At 39.2% G+C, this 22,032-nt stretch overlaps 1 protein-coding gene across 1 annotated transcript in view; it reads left to right on the top strand.

Annotated features, from left to right (window-relative positions):
• The window catches only part of DGKK (diacylglycerol kinase kappa), a 123,514-nt gene that overhangs the window by 45,843 nt on the left and 55,639 nt on the right, over window positions 1-22,032 (top strand). Inside the window, exons 2-4 of the mRNA XM_003799668.2 lie at window positions 15,114-15,224; window positions 17,162-17,242; window positions 19,072-19,176. Of these exons, the coding sequence (XP_003799716.1) occupies window positions 15,114-15,224; window positions 17,162-17,242; window positions 19,072-19,176 (297 nt within the window). The remainder of the gene's footprint in view (window positions 1-15,113; window positions 15,225-17,161; window positions 17,243-19,071; window positions 19,177-22,032) is intronic.

The raw sequence follows: 22,032 nt of genomic DNA, 5'->3' as shown, positions 1-22,032 counted from the left end.
TGATGAGAGTATTTCAAAATGTATATGAAAGCAGTACACTGTACCCCAAGATTGCATTAATGTACACAGATATGCTATAAGAAATTAAAAAAAATAAAAATAAAAAGAATACAAAACCCAGTAAAAGAATGAAGAATGTTATCAATCAGATACTGAAAACATCTTAGCCCAGGAAAATGGCATCGTTTTTATCATTTGTATTTACTGGTATCAATTTACAAAAACGTTTATACCCAAGCTAGTATATAACTACACACATATCCTGAAAAAATACATAAGAGAGAATAAGACAAAATTAACATGGTATGTAACACACTTTGACATTTTTAGAAATAGATGCTATTAAGAAAATATGACATTTTACTGCACTTTAAACTTGGGGAACGAAAAGCATTCTCTAAGTATATCTATAGAGGCAATGAGTTATTTAAATGATAACCTACTTCTTCAATTGCCTTTGTGGGATGTTGAAAGGACAAATCAGGCAGAGTATATAGAATGCTTTGGGCTTCATGGAAAATGTGTGCTTAATACTTTTTTTTCCTATGGTAAAAGGTTTTACATGCTGAATTTTGCCTTCCTGAAATCCCTTCACTGACAGATTTTCCTTTAACTACCACTTCTGTCTTTGATTCTACCATTCAGTTCACTCCAGAACCATCTTCTCTTACCCAAATATGTATGTGTTCACCCTCTTTTTAAACCATCAGTCAGGAGATCCTCTTAAATCCAAACATGCTATTTGGAGGACATATATATGTGTGACTCAATTAGGGAACTGAAATAGACCAAAAGGATCCTAAGACACTTCTGAGTCTTTGAATGAGAAGACAGTGTATGTGTGTACTTTACATATTTTGAGGTCAGAAAGACTATCCCCCTTCATACTTTCTCAAGGTTTGTGAGGTTTTCAGTTCACATTTTCCTTGTTATTTTTTATTATATAACTTGCTGCTCATGCATAAAAATAGTTCAGTGAATCACAAACCTGGAAAACAGTCTCATCTTGTCTCCAAATGAGAAAGACCTGGAGAAATCAAAAAGCCCATCAAGTTGAGAACACCATAGTGGAAGTTCTGCCCATTGGGAAAACTATGAAGACTGTAAACAGTGAGTTCCCTTATAGCTAATTTCTCTAGAACAACCAAAGAGAGTTCATTGGCATGGGGTATGTCCCCCTACTGCATACTCACTTTTCTGCATTAAAAATACCCTCAGTTTTCCATTGGTCTCATGTTGGTATAGCAAATCTCTAGGTGCTCTTGGTAGAATTGAAAGCTAAGCAGAATTGAGCATTTCCTTTTCCTGCATCAAAGATAAAAGGAGGAGGAGGAATATTTAAGAAAGATTAGAACAGCCATATGAAGAGGATAGTCACTTTACATAGTCATGACCAAGGAGGTGTACTTTTGACTATGAAGTCCACTCCAACCTTCTTAAGTTTTTCAAAGGTACACTAACAAAGCAAGAAAGATGCATTTGCCAGGTATTATTGTATAATTACATTTAGATTGCCCTTAAGAGCCAAAGCACATGAGTGACAAAGTAGAATAAGAAAGAGTTCTTTGTCGTCTAACCACTTCATCCCAAGAGGACTTATTAGTGAATATATTCTTAGGTCTTGTTCAGGCCTTCAGATGGCTATCTGCATAAGTCCAGTTTAGCAATAAGGCAATCTCCCCAACTCCTGGGTAAACATTTACTCCCCAGGTACATATGGTTAGGTGATATGGGCTCACCATCCTCACATTCTAAGACATATTGAAGTATCACCTACTGGATACAATATACACTATTCAGTTGATGGATATACTAAAAGCCTAGACTTCTCCACTGTGTAATACATCCATGTAACAATAAAAGATTAAAACATTTGTACCTTCTAAATATATTTTTAAAAATACTTAAAAAATAAATCTATGATTGCAAAGAGAGAGATACTTTTGATAACCAGAGCACAGAGAGCATCAAAATTGAATTTTCTTTACTTCTTTGCTATTTAAGTGAGTTGTAGCCAAATGAGCTGCACAAAGTCATGTGCTATGTACTGGTCTTGGTCAATAACAGACTACATACACTATAGTGATCACATCAGATTATAATACTGTGTTTTTACTGTATGTTTTCTACGTTTAGATTCACAAATGTTAATACCATTGTGTTAAAGTTGTCTACAGTATTCAGTACAGTAACGTGCCATACAGGTTTGTTGCCTAGGAGCAAGGCTGTACCATACAGCCTAGGTATGTAGTAGACTATGCCATCTAGGTTTCTGTGTAAGAACATTGATGTATGCACAATGATAAAATCACCTAATGACACGTTTCTCATAATGCATCTCTGTCATTAAGTGACACATAAGTATATTTGTATATTTGCAAGTTTTCTTTTTGCAAGCATTTGTAAATACCTTTAAAGGCTTTAATCTGCAGATTTAGAAGCTCCTAGGCATCCTCCAGCATATTGTTATAAAGTATCAACATATGAAAAATTGGGGATTGTGATATTATAGGTACCTCTCTAAAGGACTGTTATTTTCTTTTCTTCTCACTGTGAAATCATTTGCAGTATATGATCCCCTTCAAGAAGTTCACCTAAACTAGTGGGAAATCTGCAGACATTACTCATCCGTGGATTTTTCTGTGGGGTAAAATAGTACCCACTGGGAAAAGAAGAAGTGATAGATTGAAGTTATCTTCAAGTTGGATCTGGCACTCAGTCAGATCATGATGATCATCACGTAGCCATTTGGTATTGAAGGGGGAACAGTAAAGTCAAACAGATCAGTATTCAGATCCCACCTCTGCTAGTCATTGTGACTTGAAACTAGTCACTCAACCTCTGTGAGTCTCAACTTCTCCATCTGCCTCACTGGGCTGTTATTGTGGGTGCTCAATGAGCTAATGCATGTAAAGTGAGGGCAAATAGCAGCCATCTGCCAGCCAGCAACAACTCTCTTCCTTTGAGGGGAATGATCGAACAGAAACTTAAGAGAAGAAATTACTGCTCCTGCTGCTTCTAATGAGGACCATTACCAGAATCAGAATAGGAGCCACTGGTTTCACAGTAGATTGTTAGGATAAACCACATCTGTGCTGTGGTGGTGGGGGCCCAGGATTAGTTAGAAGCAGTGGGGGAACATGTCCCTAAGAGAAGAAACATCCACAGAGTATTAGAATAACCTTCATTTCTGGTGAAAGGGTTGGGAAGAAGATAGTTGGAAGCAGGTATTGCTTTGTCATTTTGGGGTAACTCAGTGGTGCGAGATAAGATAATTCATAACCTCACTTCTCTGATCTTAGTTGAGGGCTACTGTCCAAAATACCCTGATATCTTTCCTTTTGGGACTTTGTCTAACAACAGAACTTCATTTCTAAGCAGCAGCATCTGCTACCGTGGCAACAGGGATCTCCCATGAAGTTTCTACTTACACTATTCCTTTCACTAGATTTCCTTCCTCTAAGATTTTGGCTCCCCCAAGGCTCAGAAGCAATCCTTCCCCTACTCAGAACCTTCATTCTTCTCTGCATTTGTAGAACAAAACCAATCTTCTGCAGGAAGACTTCCAATAAGCCACTTACCATCTTCCTGCTGTCTCTTCACATCCCTTTCCAGGCTATTCCCCTGGAGCCCTCAAACTATGCACGTGTTCCAGAAGGTATTGCCAATACAGAGAAAACTCAAGGTCTGCAGTTGCAGGGTACCTTCACTCATTGTAGGAAGTTCAATGGGGAGTCCACACACCACTGAAATAGGGTGGCTTGAAACCAAGACCCAGTTCTGTCACTTATTCGCTGTTAGACTTGGGTAAGTGCAGCCCCTCTTGGTGACTTATTTTCATCATTTCTAACAGAATAAGGATGGCTAAGATTACTCGCTTCTAAGGTCAAGTTTAGCTAAGTTAAAAGAATGTTTTGTGGCATAACAATAGACTTTGAACTACATAGATCAGAGTTCATATCCCCATTCTACCAACTTAAAAGTGGCCCTTCAGAGTGGTGAAATGGCTAGTTCAAGGCTGCACAGCTAGTAGGCAGCAAAACTAGCTTTCAAACCTACGTGTAGCTCCAAGAGGGTTCAGCAGAGCTCTTTGCCTTTCCTGGCTGCTGCTAGACCCAAGACAATTACCAAAAGGCAGGTCATCACTTTCTGCACTTTGTCAGCCTGAGCCCAGATCACTCACCTCCTCCCCAATTCCCAAACAATTAGTGTTCCTTACCCCTCCTAGGAAACTCCAGTAATAGAAAAAGTGAAGGCGAAGTGGGTAGAAGGATTTGAGGATACATAGGCCTATCGGCTAAGGTTCCACTTATACTGCTACTTTTGCTGGATTTTAAACTTAGAGGTGTTTAGGCTTTATGGTTCCAGTTGTACTAGTTTTAAGTCAGAAACCCTTATTATTTATTTATCAATGTACTCACAGCAGCACAAAATGGAATGTATATACAGAGAGTCATTGCAGTATTGTTTGTAATAATATGAGATTTGAAACCACTGTCTATCAATAGGGGATCATTTAAATAAATTATTTTATATCCATGCAGTGGAATGCTTTGCAATTGTAAAAAGAATTTTACATACCAAGAGGCAGCCCAGTATGTACCAATATGGAAAGAGCTCCATGATATATTGTGTAGAAAGCAAGAAACAAAACTTTATACACAGAAAGCTAAGATTTACAGGAAGAAAAATAATATATGTATACATATACATGTTTGTTCATATGTATAAAACATCTTTTGAATGATATGCAAGAAATTGATTAAAGTTTTTGCCTATTCAGAAAAAACAAATATAGCATCATTTTCAACTGTCTTTTATTTTATTAATAGAAAGTAGGAACATGGATGATCCTCTATAGTTCTTCCTTAGTACTGGAAGGAGTGAAAGAGCATTTGGAGCAACTGTCCTTGCAGACCTAGGCAATAGAAAGATCTGGCTTCTGAGTGCTATAGGTGACCAGCAGTCTCTGTTTGCCCATCACTCTTCTGGCTTTAGTGCTGAAACTCCTGGGAAAACAAATGGCTACTGTGTTCTTTATTCTTCTGCTGCAGCCTTTAGCCAGCCAGGGATAAAAGATTCTAGTACTGGCATGAGTGGAGCTATGGCAGTAGCTTCTGGGCCCATAATCCACAAGGGACAAGGGACTCATTTTGCAGAGTGGCAGGTACATTTTCTGCAGGGTATACTCATCTAACAGACAAGGAAATTGAGGCTCAGAGAGGTTAAATGATTTGCCCAAGGTCACACAGCTCATAAGCGCTGGAGCCAGTCTGTCTGACTCCTGCCACTGTCAATGGGCCCCTAGAGAATGTAAAGCTTTCAGTGAAGCCATGGTTCTGGCCTTTCTTAAAGCTTAAAGCACCGGAGTTGCATTTTAACCAAATCAAACACTGTTGCTCTGAATCAACTTTGGCAGGCCTGTGTTAGGAAATGGCTTTCTTGGTGGCACCCCCACCCCCAAAGCAAAGAGAATAGATGTTCCAGGCTGTCTAACTGAAGGAACCATAGGTCTCCCCAGCTGTGCCCATAGTGAGAATTCAGTTCTTACTTGGGGAGTGACTTATCCTACAACTTGATCCAGCCTCCCTCACAAAGAGCAGCATGAGAAATTAGAAGAGCAGCCAGCTAATAATGGGTAGTGGTGCATGTCATGATGCTCGTCTACATTTCGTTTGGGTGGAATTCATTTTGGCTATGTAATAAGGATTTCTTTTGATAAGAAAGGGTAAAAACTCCGCAAAGCCTCATATATCAAAAATGCAACAAGCCACAGAAACGCAGACATAGCAGATAGTAGAAGCTTTGGGGATTTGAAAGGAGCACAGGAAAAGGTCACGGCAGCAGCTGTACTTGCCCTTTCCCATTTAAGCAGCAGGAAGGTGTTATATATAGGAAATTGGGGTACTTTTACAGACCCCATTGAGATATTTTATAAATATGGAGAGAGTAAAATGTTTATCCTTCTTGGTAATTAATTTATGCATGGTGAGTTGTAGAGAACATCAGGAAGGGAGACTACCTATGCCAGGGTGTGGGGGTTTCTGGAAGTAATGGATTTGGGGATTGGCGTATCAAAGAGGATCCAAAATGAAACTCAAGCAATGTTTTCCAAAGCTCTAGCCTTCTCTGCAGAGGCTGCACAGTTTCAGCACAAACATTTTGTGTGAATGCTGTACATGGGATCTGAATTACCTATGCGTTAGAGTCCTGAAGTCTTGGATTTGAATGAAGCCAATTGAGCTCTGTAGTGACTGAGCTTGGGACAATAGACAAATTAGCACTATATTCATTCACACTACAAAACAGCCAGCCTTGAGAGTTCAATAGTAGAGACCACATGTTATTTGGGTTCTAAATTTAGATAGAACTGGAGGAAGAAATAGGAAGGTTGCCAGCAGTGTGTTTTGGTTTAAGAGACATCAAGTGATACCATGGCATTTCAGTATATACAAGGACCCTACAACCCTTCCTGACTTCCATCTGCAGCACTGCAGATATTCCACAAAATGTGGTAGCTTCAACTAAGAGGATTGCATATGTGTACTATTTTAGTAAATAGCTGTATGCTGGTAAAGGTGGCCACCAAGCAAAATTCTCATATAGTGTTCTATTTCTCGTTGTCTTTCATAATAACATTAGAGATGCATTCTTTTGACAAATATTTTAGCCCCAAGATACTGAAAAGTCGCAAACGTGCAAAACAAATATGAACAGTCTTATGTGAGAGGAAAAGTTGCAAATTCTTTTATGATGTCTTAAAAATAGGAATAATTAATCGGTAATTAATTTATGCATGGTGAGTTGTAGAGAACATCAGGAAGGGAGACTACCTGTGCCAGGGTGTGGGGGTTTCTGGAAGTAATGGATTTGGGGAATGGCATATCAAAGAGGATCCAAAATGAAACTCAAGCAATGTTTTCCAAAGCTCTGAAAGAAGAAACCAAGTTCAGGACGTCTTTTATAGAACAGAATTGAGTTCTTCACTGCTTACAGAGTGTTAATGGGAGAATTCCATATTAAAGAAAAAGCACTTTATCAATCACAAAGTGCTGTAGACCAGCGAATTCTTTGTTGCAGTTTGGCTGAGGCTGGGCTTGAACCCGCCACTCTCGGCATATGGGGCCAGCACCCTACTCACTGAGCCACAGGAGCCTCTCTAGACCAGTCAATTCTAATTACTCTTCCTGTTGATCTTGGATAGTCACTAAAAATAACAGAACTCCCTCTTGTTCACCATAAAACATTAGGTCTGTAGAAAAATAAGGATTACCATTTGCTTCTTGGAGGGAAACTCATTAACTGTTCTAGTACTGAGTATTCAGAGCAGTTCACAGAACAACTTTTAAAGTTTAGCTATCGGCTCGGTGCCTGTGGCTCAAGCAGCTAAGGCACCAGCCACATACACCTAAGGTGGCGGGTTCGAATCCAGCCCAGCCCACCAAACAACAATGACGGCTGCAACCAAAAAATAGCCGGGCATTATGGCAGGCGCCTGTGGTCCCAGCCACTTGGGAGGCAGAGGCAGGAGACTTGCTTGAGCCTAGGAGTTGGAGGTTGCTATGAGCTGTGACGCCACAGCTCTCTACCCAGGGGGACAGATTGAGGCTCTGTCTAAAAAAAAATAAAATAAAATAAAATGTAGCTATCTATATGATCTTGTCTTTTAGGACAAAGTTTGGTAGGGAGTAAGTAGGTGGGGCATGTGTTCACTCTGTCTTATATATACTAATTAACCAAGGCTTCCCAGTTTTCTTATCATGGGGAGAGAAAGCAGAGTCCCCAGCATTTTGTAATTGTGGATCCTTGAGCAAAGTTAGGAAAAATACCCAAGCCTCAGATTTACTGCCTAGAACTGTGATCTGATTAAGCTAAAAATCTTCTGCACAGCTAAGGGCACTGTAAGTAAAGCAAACAGACAACATTCAGAATGAGAGAAGATTTTTGCAGGTTATGTTTCTGACAAAGATCTGATAACTACAATCTGCAGAGAACTCAAACTTATCAATAAGTAAAGAACAAATAACTCCATTTCTTTGTGGGCAAGTGACTTGAACAGAAACTTCTCTGAAGATGACAGGTGCATGACCTCCAAACACATGAAAAAATGCTCATCGTGCTTAATCATCAGAGAAATGCAAATCAAAACCACTTTGTGATACTACCTAACTCCAGTAAGATTAGCCCACATCACAAAAATCCCAAAACTATAGCTGTTGGCGTGGATGTGGAGAGAAGGGAATACTTCTACACTGCTGGTGGGACTGCAAACTAATACAGCCTTTTTGGAAAGAAGTATGGAGAATTCTCAAGGAACTAAAAGTCGACCTATCATTTGATCCTGCAATATCATTACTAGTATCTACCCAGATGAAGAAAAGTCATTTTACAACAAAGACATTTGCACCAGAATGTTTACTGCAGCCTAATCCATAATAGCCAAGTCATGGAAGCAGCCTAAGTGCCCATCAACCCATGAATAGATTAACAAATTGTGATACATGTATACCATGGAATACTATGCAGCCATAAAAAGATGGACACTTTACATTTTTTATGTTTACCTGGATGGAGCTGGAACATATTCTTCTTAGTAAAGTATCTCAAGAATGGGGGGAAAAAGTATCCATTGTACTCAATACTATTATGAAACCAATTTATAAATACTTACATATTCATATGAATGATAAAACACAAATATAGTCCAGAAAGAAAGAGGGGATAAGAGGGAGAGGGGAGTGAAGGGGGAAGGGTGAGAGGAGGGAGGGTATTTGGCAAGATCTCACCTAACGTGTACAATGTAAGGGTGCATTTCAAAACAACTAAGAGTATATTATAAATGTCTTACTACAAAAAAGTGAAGTGCTAGTTATGTTAATTAGTTTGATTTTAGCATTCCACATTGTATATCAAATCATCATATTGTACCCCATAAACGTGTACAGTTATGATTTAATAAAAATTAAGTTAAAAAAGGATAAAGGGGTCTTTTGTAGCATTTTGGCTAGAGAATTCAAGGTTATATTGATACCGGAAAAGTGGTGCCCCAGCCAGCTCAGCTGAGCGGGGCTTAGGGACCTGCCACCTCTGTCTTGGTGGCAGCAGCCGGCAGAGGAACAGGCAGGTTGGAGCAAGCGGATGGGAGCTTCCCTCCCCCACCAAAGGCTCCAGTAGAGCAGCGCTAGAGGACCTGCCGGCTCTGCCTTGGCGGCAGCTGGCACACAAACCAGCAGGCTGGAGCAAAAGGGGGAGCTTCCCTCCCCCAACAGAGGCTCCAGTAGCCAAAAGAAATGAACACGTGCGGGGAAAGACACTGGCACCGTGCTGCCTCCTCACATAGACTTCTGGCTATTCAAGATTAGTCTATTTTCAAGACCCAAAAGCTCACTGGACAACTGCCCCTATATAAGCTAGAGACCCTGAGCACAGATTTGGGCAGATCTCAGGAAAAAGAGCAGAAGAGCAAAGAGGTTTGGCTCTGTAACACTTGTATCCTGCTCTGTGAGATTTGCCCCTTTGTAAGAGCTGTAAACACTAACAAGGAGGTTTGCTCCTTTATAAGAGCTGTAACACTCGTATTATAAAACCTATCTTACTGCTAATCCTACTCTACAAGGAGGTTTGGCTTGTTATAAGAGCTGTAACACTTATACCTGTTGAATAAAACCTATCCTGTGGTCCGTCGCTTCATTCTTTGAACCGCCAAGACCAAGAGCCTGGAAATTCAGTATCAAAAATCCGATATCAATATGTCATAAAAATGGAAAGAAATCAATAGTTTTTAAAGTACTTGTTTCCAGATGATTGTAAAGTTGGTCTTTTGTAATATTCATAATGTAAGGTGTTTGGGGTTAGGATTAGTAATTTGCTTGTGCTTACCAAAAACAAAGTTTTACTTTGTTATTATCTTATTCAAGGCAATACTACTTTATTTGGCTTTCTGTCAATGCCCTCTTGGGTCTTTTAACTTGGTGAAAAGGTTTATCCAACTAAACAATTTGAGAACCACAGAGCTTACTATTTCCTAGCATTGACATTCTGTTCTTGTCATGGTTGACTGGGTGTTCCTGCTTCCAGAAGGTAATTTGGCTTTCGACAGAAACAAAGTAAACTGATAGGCAAAACAAGGTCAATTCTCACAGGCTCCCAGCCCTGTTATGGTGCCAAGTGATTATAAACTTTGGGTTGATAATCCAGAGTATCTACTAGAGAGGTTCCAGCCTTGATCAAAAATGTGTTCATAATAATAACTTGTTAGTATAATTTATAATGACTTATTTTTGGAAGGCAGCTCTGCAACTTCACCATCCACTTCAGGAATCCTCCCCAGTCTCTACTGGTAGACAAATATTGAAACTCTCCCTTTCTCAGACCCTCACTCTCTAGATATCAGATATAAAAGAGATGGCCTCATTTCTGCCTTAAAGCACTCAAATAGCCACTCCCCCAAACAGCCAGACTATAGATAGAGTTTTGGGTTTTTTAAAAAATGAATACACTACATTTACATGCCCTTGCCATGTCCCATGGATATATGTCTATGTTCCTTTAATGATTTTGAGTTCCTTTAATAAGTTTTTTTATTATTGTAGCTTTATACTAGGGTTTAAAATCTAAACAGCAGCTAGTCCCCTTAATTTCTCTTCTTTTGTAGAGTTTCACTGGCTTTTCTTGTTTGTTCATTTTTAAAAAATCATTAGGTAAGATTTACCAGTTTTAGGTTTTCAGCAAAATTGAATGGAAAGTAAAGAATGTTCCCACGTATTCCCTCACTTCTCCTAGTTTCCTGTTATTAATACTTTGCATTAGTGGGGTACAGATGTTGCAATTGGTAGGCCAATATTTGTTCATTATTAACTAAAGTCCATAGTTTCCATTAGGGTTCAATCTTAGTTTTATACATTCTGTGAGTTCTGAAAAATATATAACAATATGTATCCACTATTATAGTATCATACACAGTAATTCAATTACCCTAAAAATCTCCTGTGCTCTGCCTATTTATTCCTTTCTAACTCCCTTGAATCCTTGAAGGCCATTAAGATTTTTTACTGTCCCTATAATTTTGCCTTTTCCATAATGTCATACAGTTGGATTAATAATGTATGTAGCCTTTTACTTAGAAATATGCCTTTAAGAGTCCTCTATGCATTTTTGTGGCTTGATGGCTCATTTCTTTTTGTCACTGAATAATATTCTATTGTATAGATATACCACAGTCTGTTCATCCAGTCAACTATTTAAGGACATTTGGTTGCTTCCAAGTTTGGACAATTATAAATAGAACTTCTACAAACATTTGTGTGCAGAATTTGTGTGGATGTAAGTTGTCAATGCATTGGGTAAATACTACAGATTGCAATTGCTGGGTCATATGGTGAGAGTATGTTTGATTTTGTAAAAAAATGCCAAACTGTCTTGCAAACTGGTCATATTATTTTGCATTGCTACCAGCAATGAATGAGAATTCCTCTTGTTCCATATCCTTGCCAGAATTGGTATATTCTGTATTTTAATCATCCTTGGTGTATTTTGCATTTTAATCATTCTAATGGATGTATAATGGTATTTCATTATTGTTTTATGATGGTTTAACAATTTTTAAAGTTATTTTTCTGGTGTTTGTTCTAGAGATTATAATATACAAACCTACCAGAATCTATCTCACATTTATACTAACTTAGTTACAGTGAGCTGTAGAAATCTTACTCCTATATACTTTTATTGTCTTCAATGATTCCCTGACTGGTAGGGCTTAGGTAGGGTCTGAGTTAGGGGTGGGTGCTATATTATTGGAAATAGGATCTGAATAACCATGCAGGATGGTTTGCTGGGATAGGATATGTGATCCAGAGGTAGATAATATAGGAACTTGAAGAAAGATAATCATTTCTCTTTTTTGCAAATGCCTAAGCTAAATCCTCTTGGGCTATCATATTCACAGGTTATAAAGCAGATCTTAGTTTACTATTCCATGGCTTACAATGCCTAAAAATAAATGGGTTCTTGTAGTTGTATAGATATCTGATAGTCTGAACTAAAAAGCTTTAAGCTTAAAATGGAAAAAAGGAGAAAATATCCAACCAAATCCTGTGAAATAAGCTAATATAAGGAACACTATATATGACAAAATAAGGACAGCAAAGGAAGCATTTAATAATTGACAGAGCATAATAACTTGGGGAAAGGGTGGAAATAATGCACACACACACACGTGCACTTCAGGTGTATAGAGTTGGAACAGTTAAAATCTAGGATTCAAGTCTTTAGCAGATTGTTGTTAATCTACAAGTTTCAGTTTAGTATTGAGTACACAGGATGCTTGATTTTCCATTCTTGTCAAACTTTACTTAAGAGAGTGCTCTCCAAATCCAACAACATGCATACAAGAGAGGAAAAACTCAATTAAATTCAAGAAAGAAGGAGGGGATAGGGCGTTGGTAAGTTTTCACCTAATAGGTACAATGTATGGGTAAATGGCACACTTCTGGGGGAAGCACAACTACTACTTGAGACTTTACCTTACAAATGCAAACAATGTAACCTAATCTATGTATCCTTGTATTAATGCAAAATAAATTTTAAAAAGAAGTCTTTAGCAGAAAAGAGTAAATAGGACTGCCTAGGTATCAAGAAGACTTGGTGTGGAGGCATATATGAATAGAGGTGAGAGAGTTCAGATATAGAAAACTAAATGTCATCATTGAGAGTGTGTACTACAGGCCACCTGGCCAGAGACAGGAAAGGAACATCATTTTTAATGCTTAGACAAGAGTTGTTTTCTCATTATGACTCAATTTCAACAATTTAAATATACCACTCTCTCTGCAACTTCCTCCCTTCCCACAAGATCTTATTGTTCTCTTTGTTCTGATTCCTAAGCACCATTCTTTTGCATCTCAAGAGTGGGACAATAACCTTGAGGTTCCTGTAAATTATCAAGAGGGCTCTGATAAATTGTGATTGCTCATGAATTGACTTTTCAGCTGAGATGCAGCGTTCAGTTTCTCTGTCCATTAGCACTAGCTAATTGGTTAGAGAATTGAACACAGTGTATAAATGTGAGTGTGTGTGTGTGTGTATGTGCTTAAGGGAACAAGAATGGCAAAGAATTGCTTAGATCATGGTCCAAAACTCAAAGACTTGCTGAGTTAGTTGCTATTCAGTTCCAACATATTGTTACCATGATTTTTTCTTTAAGAGACAAGGTCTTGCTCTGTCGAGGGTGGTGGTGTGCAATACTGTAAACAGTTCACTGCGACCTCAAACTCCTGAGCTCAAGTCATCCTCGTGCCTTGGCCTCTCAAGTAGCTGGGACTACACATGTAAGCTACTGGGCCTGGCCTATTCTTATTTTTAAAAAATAAACAGGAAATCTAGATTTTTTTTTTTGAGACAGAGCCTCAAGCTCTTGCCCTGGGTAGAGTGCTGTAGCATCACAGCTCACAGCAACCGCCAACTCCTAGGGTCAAGGGATTCTCCTGCCTCCACCTCCCAAGTAGCTGGGACTACAGGCACCTACCACAATGCCCAGCTATTTTTTGGTTGCAGCTGTCACTGTTGTGTGGCAGGCCCGGACTGTATTTGAACCCGCCAGCTCAGTTGTATGTGGCTGATGCCTTAGCCACTTGATCCATAGGCACCTAGCCGGAAATCTAGATTTTTATATGAAATCTTATACCTTTTAAATATTATCAACTAATTAAAAACTTTGAAAACACTAGGTAGGCCAAACAAAACACTCCCAATGGTGAATTCTAATTTAGATGATGAATGGAATTCAGAGCCTTGATTTGGTGACTTAAACTCAGTCTGGCCCTGTGTCCATTAATTATGGGTTTGATTCCAGTTTATGAGGGTGAGTATTTCTCTCAAATGGCAATCTTGTTTATTGGGGTTTTTTTGTTTGTTTAGACAGTCTCACTTTGTCTCCCCCAGTAGAATGCCATGGCGTCATAGCTCACAGCAACCACAAACTCTTGAGCTCAAGTGATTCTCTTGTCTCAGACTCCCGAGTAGTAGCTGGGACTACAGGTGCCCACTGCAACGCCCAGCTATTTTTAGACATGGGGTCTCGTTCTAGCTCAGACTGGTCTCAAACTTGTGAGCTCCAGTGACCCACCCACCCTCAGCCTCCCAGAGTGCTGGGATTACAGGCATGAGTAAGCCACTGCACCGGGCCCAAATGGCAATCCTGCATGTTGGTTTGTATCCTATAATTTAAACTGAGAACTTTCTCGGTGGTGAAAATGGTAAGCAGACTCTAAACTTGGTTAGGGTTAGTCTGTTCCGCAAGTAGTTGGAAAATCAGTAGTCAGATTATGAGATATGTAAAGAAAGTGGATTTTTTTGGTGCCCTTTTTGTGCGTTTGTTCCCTCATCATATCATGAATCCCCTAAAGATCATGAGAAGGACTTTGGATTTGGTTCTAAAAGTTTTGAGCAGCTATTAGAGGCTTGTGAGCAGGGCAGGGACATAACCCAACTTAATATTCAAGAAACACTATAAAAGAGATGATAGGAAGGCTCTATCTAGAGCAGCGGTTCTCAACCTGTGGGTTGTTACCCCTTTGTAACAATGAAAATACATTTTACCTATCAGATACTTACAATTCATAACAGTAGCAAAATTACAGTTATGAAGTAGAACAAAAATAATTTTATGGTTGGAGGTCACCACAACATGAAGAACTGTATTAAAGGGTGGAGGCATTAAGAAGGTTGAAAACCACTGATCTAGAGCTACAAGGAGACTTCCAAAAAATCTGCCTTTACACTGTGTTCCTCTACCACTCATTCTTTCCTAGGAAGACTGTTCTTCTATTTATGTGTTCATGTCCCTCCCCACTAACCCATACCACAAATGGAGATGTTCTCCACGGTTCTTGGGCCGTGTATCCTAAGAAACATGAAGCCCATGTCAACCTGAATGTGTTATCCAAGGGTAACCAATGTCTTTTCTGACTAAGTTCATTGTCTTCCTGACTGGCCTTCAGGCCAGATATGTTACAGAGATAGAGTCTGCTAGAAATTTGATCTTTCTATCTGAGAGAACAAGTGATACAGTCTTGAAAATTTATCTAGTTACTCAATACTATGTTTCTATCTTTCAGAAAATACTGAAGGAAGGACCTCTGCTGAAGAACTGTAACTCCTTCAAGAGATGGAAGCTTAGATACTTTCTGGTTCGAGGACAGAAGCTCTGCTTTGCACACCACCCCGCGGTAACGTATACAATCTTGTCAGTTGGGTTAATGGGTAGGTGCCAGGAAACATTAATGTGTAGAGATGACACGCTGGCAAACATTAGGGTGGAAATTGAAACACTCTATTCTTTTTTTTAACTTGTCCTTTTATGCCATATGGGGGACACTTTTCCCTTCTTCCCCCCACTTGTTTTCCTTTCCTAGCTTCCCCGCTTAGGTTTTACACCCAGTGCCAACTACATAACTTGTGGGGCCCAGTGCAAAATGAAACTACAGTCCCCCTTATTCAAAAGCAGGGGAAAGTTCCATTAAAGACATTAAGATTCAAGGCTTTATATTTACACTAAAATACAAAGTGACTTGTCATGGCATTTTTTTTTTTTTTTGAGACAGAGCCTCAAGCTGTCCCCCTAGGTAGAGTGCCATGGCATCACAACTCACAGCAACTTCCAACTCCTGGGCTCAAGCGAGTCTCCTGCCTCTGCCTCCCAAGTAGCTGGGACCACAGGTGCCCGCCACAATGCCTGGCTATTTTTATTTTTTTTGGTTGCAGCCATCACTGTTGTTTGGCAGGCCCTGGCTGGATTTGGACCCGCCACCTTAGGTGTATATGGCTGGTGTCTTAGCCACTTGAGCCACAGGCACAGAACCATCATGGCATTTTTTATTAGTTATTTAGCATCATTCTAAGTAAATAATTTGTTAAAACAATTAGTATTAATCTTACCATTGATCTTTACACTGTATACTGTGCAATACCAGTTTAAATGCAAATATAAAAGCATTTATATTAACTTATATGAAGAATTATCAAAATTATGCAATTTGTATTTATCAATAGTAGCACATGCATGCATATATATTTTCACCAGTACACAGAACTACATAAAACTAGCTCAACTGTTTTTATTTCACTACTTGATACTTGCACATTATTCTAAAACTTTCTGACTGAAAAGAAAAATGACTATGGGTTGCCCTATCTTTCCTTTTCCTCTGATGGCATCATTTTTAGCACAAATGGTTGGCTAACTGAGGGAGGTAACACGAGTAAGGAAGAATAGAACAAGGCTTCTTGGTTAATCACATTTCTTAGAAACTATGGCCTTTTTTCTATGTTTGAAGCAAGTTCTGGTTCCAATAGTAAGTGTGGCCTCTCAGGGCTGTCAGCTGCACCACTTAGTCCTAGACGTAATACACTTACCTTGTACTTGCTTTTGAGTTTTGCTAAACTTCCACATATCATGGGTCTACTGGAACTCTATGCTCATTTGCATCACAAATGCAAATGGAGAGACAAGATGTAGGGTAAAAATGAACATTGTGCATATTTCCTCTGTTCATATGCATGATCCACTGTCCCAATGGACTTCACTTGCCAAACACAAGCTTAAAAATAAAATTATTAAGAATTTCAAGATAGCAACAGCAGAGCATTAAAACAAGTGTTTGGCCCTTCTGAACATGAAGCCCTGTGTGACTGCCCAGGTTACATACCAGTGAATCCAGCCTTGTCTGTATCCATAATACTGATTTCGTCCTGATGGGTGGGTGATATCTACCATTACCAGTGTATAAAGATTCACAAGCCTGAAATTGGATGGGACTAGCCACGATGCCAAAGATTGACACCCAATAAAATAAGAGCCAACAGGAATCTGCTCCACTAAGCCATATACCATTATCTTCTCCAGCATGAATCTTTATGTTGCTGACCAATCCAAGCCTCCCTATAAATCCACATAAATGTTTAGAGAAGAGTTATATTTTGATTTAGTTTGGTTTGTCTTTTGTCACATGATATTTCAAAAAAAATCACATTGTTAAATAAATTCCAGCCCACAAGTCAGAGAAATGACTGTATCATGCCTGTCAGTGAATGTGTGTGTATATACATGCTTTTTGCCTCATTAACCAGACAGTTTCTTGTCCCTCTCCCTCTTGTACCTTTCTAGTTTGCACTCTTTGAAACAATTGATCTGTCTCAGGTCGCGGTGGCAGAAACCAGCTGTAGAAACCTTTGCCACAGTTTTTGTGTAAGTAAGATTGGGAATGACTAAATGGACAGTGGTGGGGGCTAGCTAGAAAGAAGGGTTGCCATATCCATTTGTTACCTATTTGATATTCAGGGTTTACAGACTCCTTTGATCCTAAAGTGTTATTATTTATACAAAAATTTTCTACCAGCCTTCTTAAGGGGAGAAAAGTGATGGTCTTTTTCCCTATCTCCAGCCTGATACTAAGCTGATTTCAGAGGGTGATACGTGTGTGTGTGGGGCGGGGGGTGTGAGACTCTTACAAAATCAGTCCTTCTGGTGAAGGTGCTTTAGAAGAGTATCACTGGGAGGCTTTCAAGAGACTTACAATATTCTATAGAAATTAGCATGATAATCAAGTTACATTACATCCTATCCTTTGATAAGGAAGGATTTAAATCTAAATTGAAACCTACTCCATATTGAGATTACTGATGAGAATACCTCAAAGGAAGCAGAGAATTTTCTAGGAAAGTATTCAAGGGGTTGATGCAGTTGAAATGTCATATGGCTTTAGTCATTCAAGTGAATCCAGACCAAAAAACTCACTGAAAAAATAACAAGTCTCTTGGCCCAGAAATTCTCCTACCTACCTCCTCTCAGAACTGTGAGCGTCAATGGTGGGTTCTAGAGACTGGAGTTCCTCTTTAGTCACGTAGGGGATGGCACTTAGCAGACTAAAGAACTATAGACATAATACCTTACTTCCAGGGCTGGTCCATGTTTCATACTCCTTTGAAAATAGAGCAGCTGGATCAAAGAAGAAGACCTTGTTTTTATTTCTCTCATTAAATCACACTGACCTAGGGTAAAGCTGAGGGCTCTGTTGACCAGACTTAAAAAGCTGAACCTTTGGGTGATAAGCCTATAGGCTAATGCTTTTAGTCTACATTTTATAAAGAAATTCCAAGGACTAGGCTTCACCTTAGACTAATTAAAGCACAGAGGCATTGCACATCAGTCCTACCCAAGAATGAATTTGTACCAAAGGAGTGGTCATTATCATTATTCCAAGTAGCTCCTATTTTCATTTACCACAGAATCACTCTGCTACATACAAATGGAGAAATAAATTGAATGTTGATGTGATGAGTTCTAGCTCCAAGATGAGGTGGGCTGGTAGTAAAGGCAATTAGGGCCATAGAAACAATGTTCCTTTCTGTCCTCTGGGAAAAGACCAAGTCCTGCCCATGATCTATATCTATTAGACCCTTAGCATAGCTTTCTTGTTATTCTTGCCTGGGTGCTGGCACTAAGCAGGATTAAGAGAAATGAGTATAAAATTCTATTCTGATTGTGTCTGTCCTTAAGAAAAAAATAAACTAGATTTTTGGACATTTCACTCTCCTCCCATACAAAAAGACGCACACTCTGATGAAGCATATGTACTTTTACCACTTTAAGTAGACAGAGCAGCAGGAAGCAAGTAGAGGCCCTCACTTGAGTAACATATGGGTGTATGGTTTAGTATTTAAAAGCATGAATTCTGGAGCCAAATAATCTGGCTTAATTTTTTTAGCTGTGGGTTAACCTGGGAAAATCATTTACCTTTCTTTGCCTTGGTTTTTGTGGCTATCAAATAAGAAAAGTAATAATGCCTATCTCTTGGGATTGTAATGAAGATTGAATAAAATAATATACACTAGGGGCTTTAGAATAGTTCCTGGCACATAGTAAGTATCATGAAAGTGTTAGTTATTATTATTTTGGATGGGTATCTAAGGAGCTGATTGTACTTGGTAGATTTGTCTAGTTTCTTAGAGATTTCACAAACTCTGGTAGAAAAGTTGTGGAGTGAGAACCAGCTGATAATGTGACTTTTTATTTAGGTTATTACACCACAGCGAAAAGTCACCCTGGCTGCACCCAACCGGAAAGACATGGAAGAATGGATTAATGTCATAAAAACCGTCCAACAGGGAGAAATTCGTAAGGTAAGGGAACTACTAGATAATCCACACAATTCTCATGGGTAAATAATTAATTGCATCAGTCAAGCAACCTTTCAAACAGGGAAAAAGTAATATGGAAGCAGAGATTATCTATTTATGAATTCTAGGTAGATATCATTAGGAAACTTGTTTGGAACTATTGATAAATAGGAGTAATTCATTTAGACTTAGATCTTTGTAAGTATGTGGTATAGATACTTCTGTACACATCCACTTGATAGATAGATGTCAATGTGTGCCCAATGAATGAGGCACTCAAGATGTATGTCAGCAGCTAACACAGACACATTTAGGTCAAGAAAACTGCAATCAGCACTCTTGACTTGAGCCTCCTGCATGACTAAATAACAGCTATAGAAACTGAAGCTGAAAAAAGGAAGGAACCAGACCAAAGTGAAATAACTACTCAGTAGCAAATTCAGAATTTGGACCCAGGCTATGTGATTCCAAAGCCTTTGTCCTTAACCACTATGACATTCTGCCTTTCTATTTCCTGTCCACCACAAAAGAAATGTAGAGTGAAGAGCAAGGAGCAGTCCTCCACAAATCTTAGCAGGGCTCTTTTTCTCCCTGGTAATGCCAAATCACTGGCCACTGCTCCCAATAACAAGAGGTACCACCATTCAAACTCTGTGCAATGCACTCTGCCTGCTCTTCTGCAGATCTACTACCACAGTTAGAAATTATGTAAGTTTCGAGAGGGGAGGGACTTGGGCCATTTATTTAACTTAGAGCAGTGCCTGGCATAGAGCAGAGGCTCGATAATTTTTTTTCAAATGAATATATGAATCTGAGGTGAGGGCGATCTTGAAGTCAGGGTTTAGGATGAACCCTGGATTTGCTTAAAGCAAAGTTCTGCTGTGGAGGTATTTTAAATAAACGGGATGATGAACCCAGCCTTTAAAAGAACCTGATATGGGAAATTACTAGCAACAGATAGAGGATTGTTCTAGCCATTTGAGATAAGCAGTATGTGATGTGGTTTGGTAATAATGGGATTTAGAAATAAAAATAATGCTATTGAAAAAAGCCTTCCATCCATATTCCCCTGGAGTTTCTCAGGCTACTGACCACTGAGTCTCATAATTATACATTCTGCTACCTATGGCTATGATGGGGGAACATAATAAAATGGCTAATATGTAGCCGCTCCACATACCATTAAGGTATCTCCAAGGCCCACATTGTATATGCTTAAATGAGATATTCTTTGCTTAGCATCTGATGATGTTCTTCATATGACTTAGCACTCAAAATTTTACTCCTTTGTTATTTTCTTCCTCTTTTCCTGATAGAGAAGCATAATTGAAACCCCCACTCCCTGCCTCCCCACCACTATCCCACCCCTGCCAGCCATAAGGCCACTATAGCACAGCATTGGAAGTAGCCACAAAAAGTTGTGACTTCCATGCTTCGCTCCCATCTTCATCCCTGTGGACAAATCTCTTGGATCATCTCCATTCAAACTGGAATGCTTCTCATGTATCATATACCATTTTCAATTTGGCATAAAAGGTCACATAGTATATTTTGAATTTTAATTTTTAGTCCAAGAATGCAAAAATAGCTAGAGAAAGTCACCAAATAATTGATGTGCCACTCCTGACTTCATTGAATTAAACACATAGGTAACCAGCACAAACTAGAAAGGAAAAAAAAAGTCTGCTTATTTACTCTCTTGGAAGAGTTATAAGTATCAAGTTGTAATCACAACCACTATGAAGATACTCCTGGGACCTAAATCTATTAAGGAACACTTTTAGCTGATAGTGAAATGTCTCACCACCAGCTTCTTAGCAATTCATCTTACTTAAAGCTTAAACAGTCAAATATACTTTCTCCCAAATATACTGTCTCTAAAGGTCCCTTATATCCTCTGTGACTACCAATGCCTGACAAATAGGGTAGGGAAGATTAATCATGGACTCAGTGGTCTATTAATGTGGCGACATAGTAATTAGATAATCTATTGGAAAATAGTCAGTACACATTAATGAGCCAACCCCTAACTAGGTGCCCAGTCCTATTCCACAGAGTTGTAAAGAAAGGTACAATCCTGGCTCCTGGTTTCAATAAGCTCCTTAGGTAGTTGGAGAGAAAATATATATACAAAAGAAAGAGCTAAATGACAATACTCAAGATAAATGACAGTTTTCAGAAATGTTAAGGCAATGTATGATTGACTACCAGATGAATTAAACAGACAAGCAAGTGACATGGGAGCTCAGCAGAGGAAGAGATAAGTGTGGGCTGGAGTCCTCTGGGAAGAGTTAATAGAGGAGAGATTTAAGACTGACCTTGACAGATAAATAGGATTTTATAAGTGGCAGGGGACTAGGTGTTGGGGGGGAAGTCCTGAGAAAAGGAACTGGTATAAGCAAAAGCTGAGTAACCAGAAAGAAGAATCTTTTGAGGTTATGGGCCCAGCATGCTTCTGCTGCGTCACTCTGTTACCCAGAAGAACCTTTTTGGAATAGAGTGAAAGAGGGAAATCCATTCCACCAGAAGAGTTTGAGAAAGTGAGCCTAGAGAGGTAGCATGGATATGATTGTGGAGAATTTTTAATGCCAAGAGTGGAGAAGATTTGCAATATGATCAAAGTTCATTCAGTTTAAGGATGGATTGGCAAGGGAAGAGAATTGATCAGAGGGATACTTTAGAAATACAGGTTGGATTATACAAGGGAAAAACTAGAGGCCAAAATGTCATATAAGAGGCTATAGAGGCTCGGCACCTATAGTTCAACCGGCTAAGGCGCCAGCCACGTACACCTAAGGTGGTGGGTTTGAATCCCCAGCCCGGACCCGCCAAAACAACAATGACGGCTGCAACCAAAAA

Source organism: Otolemur garnettii, unplaced genomic scaffold (assembly GCF_000181295.1).
Source record: "Otolemur garnettii isolate 467f Iridium unplaced genomic scaffold, OtoGar3 scaffold00153, whole genome shotgun sequence".
Lineage (NCBI taxonomy): Eukaryota > Metazoa > Chordata > Mammalia > Primates > Galagidae > Otolemur > Otolemur garnettii.
This window is presented reverse-complemented; position numbering and strand designations above follow the sequence as displayed.